Below are 1,374 nucleotides of genomic sequence, written 5' to 3' on the forward strand. Positions count from 1 at the left end.
CTCACTCCTAAATTTTCATATTTACATACATAGCATCTAGTAAATTCAAACATACTTGCACCAATTTAATCCCTTTTACTGGGTATTTCGCCAAAATCGCTCTGTAAATTCAAATATACTCTCACCAATATCACTTTTAAAAGTTAAAAGTGGTAATTTTGATATGGCATGAAATATTTGGGTGGTATAAATATAAAAATCAAATCTCAGGTGCTCCATATATAATAGGAATTGGGTGTTAATAAGTTTAGGTGTTAGAAATGTAAATATATAAGAATTGGGTGGCATGTATGCATTTACTTATCTCCCAAATACTTCAAGGTTAAAATTGAAGTTTAGGTGTTATATATGTAAATGCATGAGAATTGAGCGGTATGGATTTACATATTTAACACCTAAAAGTTTATTCATTTGACTTTTAGAAAATGATAATTAAGAATTTGAGGGTTATGAGTATAAAATTTAAAATTGAGAGGTCAGATATGTAAATACATATGAATGGAAAGTGGTAATATGTAATTACAAATCACAATCAGGAGCAACATTAATTAAGTCCAACCTTGCTCATGATCAAGTCCACCCCAAACTCAGGCTCGACAATCAACCGAAGAGTGGGCGAGTGCCGATAATTGGTCGACAAGTGGAAGCAAAACCTCTGAAGGATTAGGGCGAGGACAATCTTGAGCTCGATAATGGCGAAATTCTGGCCGAGACACGTGCGAGGGCCGACACCGAAGGGCATGTACATTTGGGGGAGACGGCAGGCGTTGAGGACGCCGTGTTCGAATCTCTCGGGGCGGAATTCGGCAGCATCGGAACCCCAAATGTTGGGATCGAGATGCATTGTGGGGACGGGGATGAATATATTGATGCCTTTTGGTAGGTTTAGGGTTCCCAATTTGAGGTCTTCGAGAGCCTCTCTTGCCACCACGGCTCCGGGGGGATATAGACGGAGAGCTTCTTGGATCACCATGGCTAGCTGATACGAAAAAACAGGGAGAGTAAAATTTAACTTTGATTGTAACGATGTATGTGCTTTATTTTCCTTATTGTGATATTGTGGGTTAACTTTAATATCAGAAATAGTACAAAATATTAAATCCAAAACACTTACCATCGGAACAACGGCGTGAATTGCACCGCACCAATGTGAATAGCGGTGCAATCCACTTAATCGTTTGAACATCTAGATGGGCCGTTAATATTTTATCGATAAGTAGAATGACCACTCGAATTTGTGTTATTATAAGATCATGGAGGGTGAGTAGTGTCATTATGTTATTTTTTCATGCAAATAAGTTGCAGGAATGTAAGCAAAATTGTTCATATAACTTAATTAAACCTCCTCACCATATGCTAAGAAACTTTTGACTT

The 1,374-nt window shown here is 37.7% G+C and overlaps 1 protein-coding gene across 1 annotated transcript; it reads right to left on the minus strand.

Moving 5' to 3' along the window:
• Positions 1-476: 476 nt before the first annotated feature.
• Positions 477-1,041, minus strand: LOC110035640 (cytochrome P450 714B2-like). The gene has a single exon (XM_020739906.1). It carries the CDS (start codon positions 971-973, stop codon positions 545-547), a length of 429 nt encoding a protein of 142 aa, XP_020595565.1. The 5' UTR covers positions 974-1,041; the 3' UTR covers positions 477-544.
• Positions 1,042-1,374: the final 333 nt, after the last annotated feature.

Source organism: Phalaenopsis equestris, unplaced genomic scaffold, assembly GCF_001263595.1.
Source record: "Phalaenopsis equestris unplaced genomic scaffold, ASM126359v1 Scaffold198724, whole genome shotgun sequence".
NCBI lineage: Eukaryota > Viridiplantae > Streptophyta > Magnoliopsida > Asparagales > Orchidaceae > Phalaenopsis > Phalaenopsis equestris.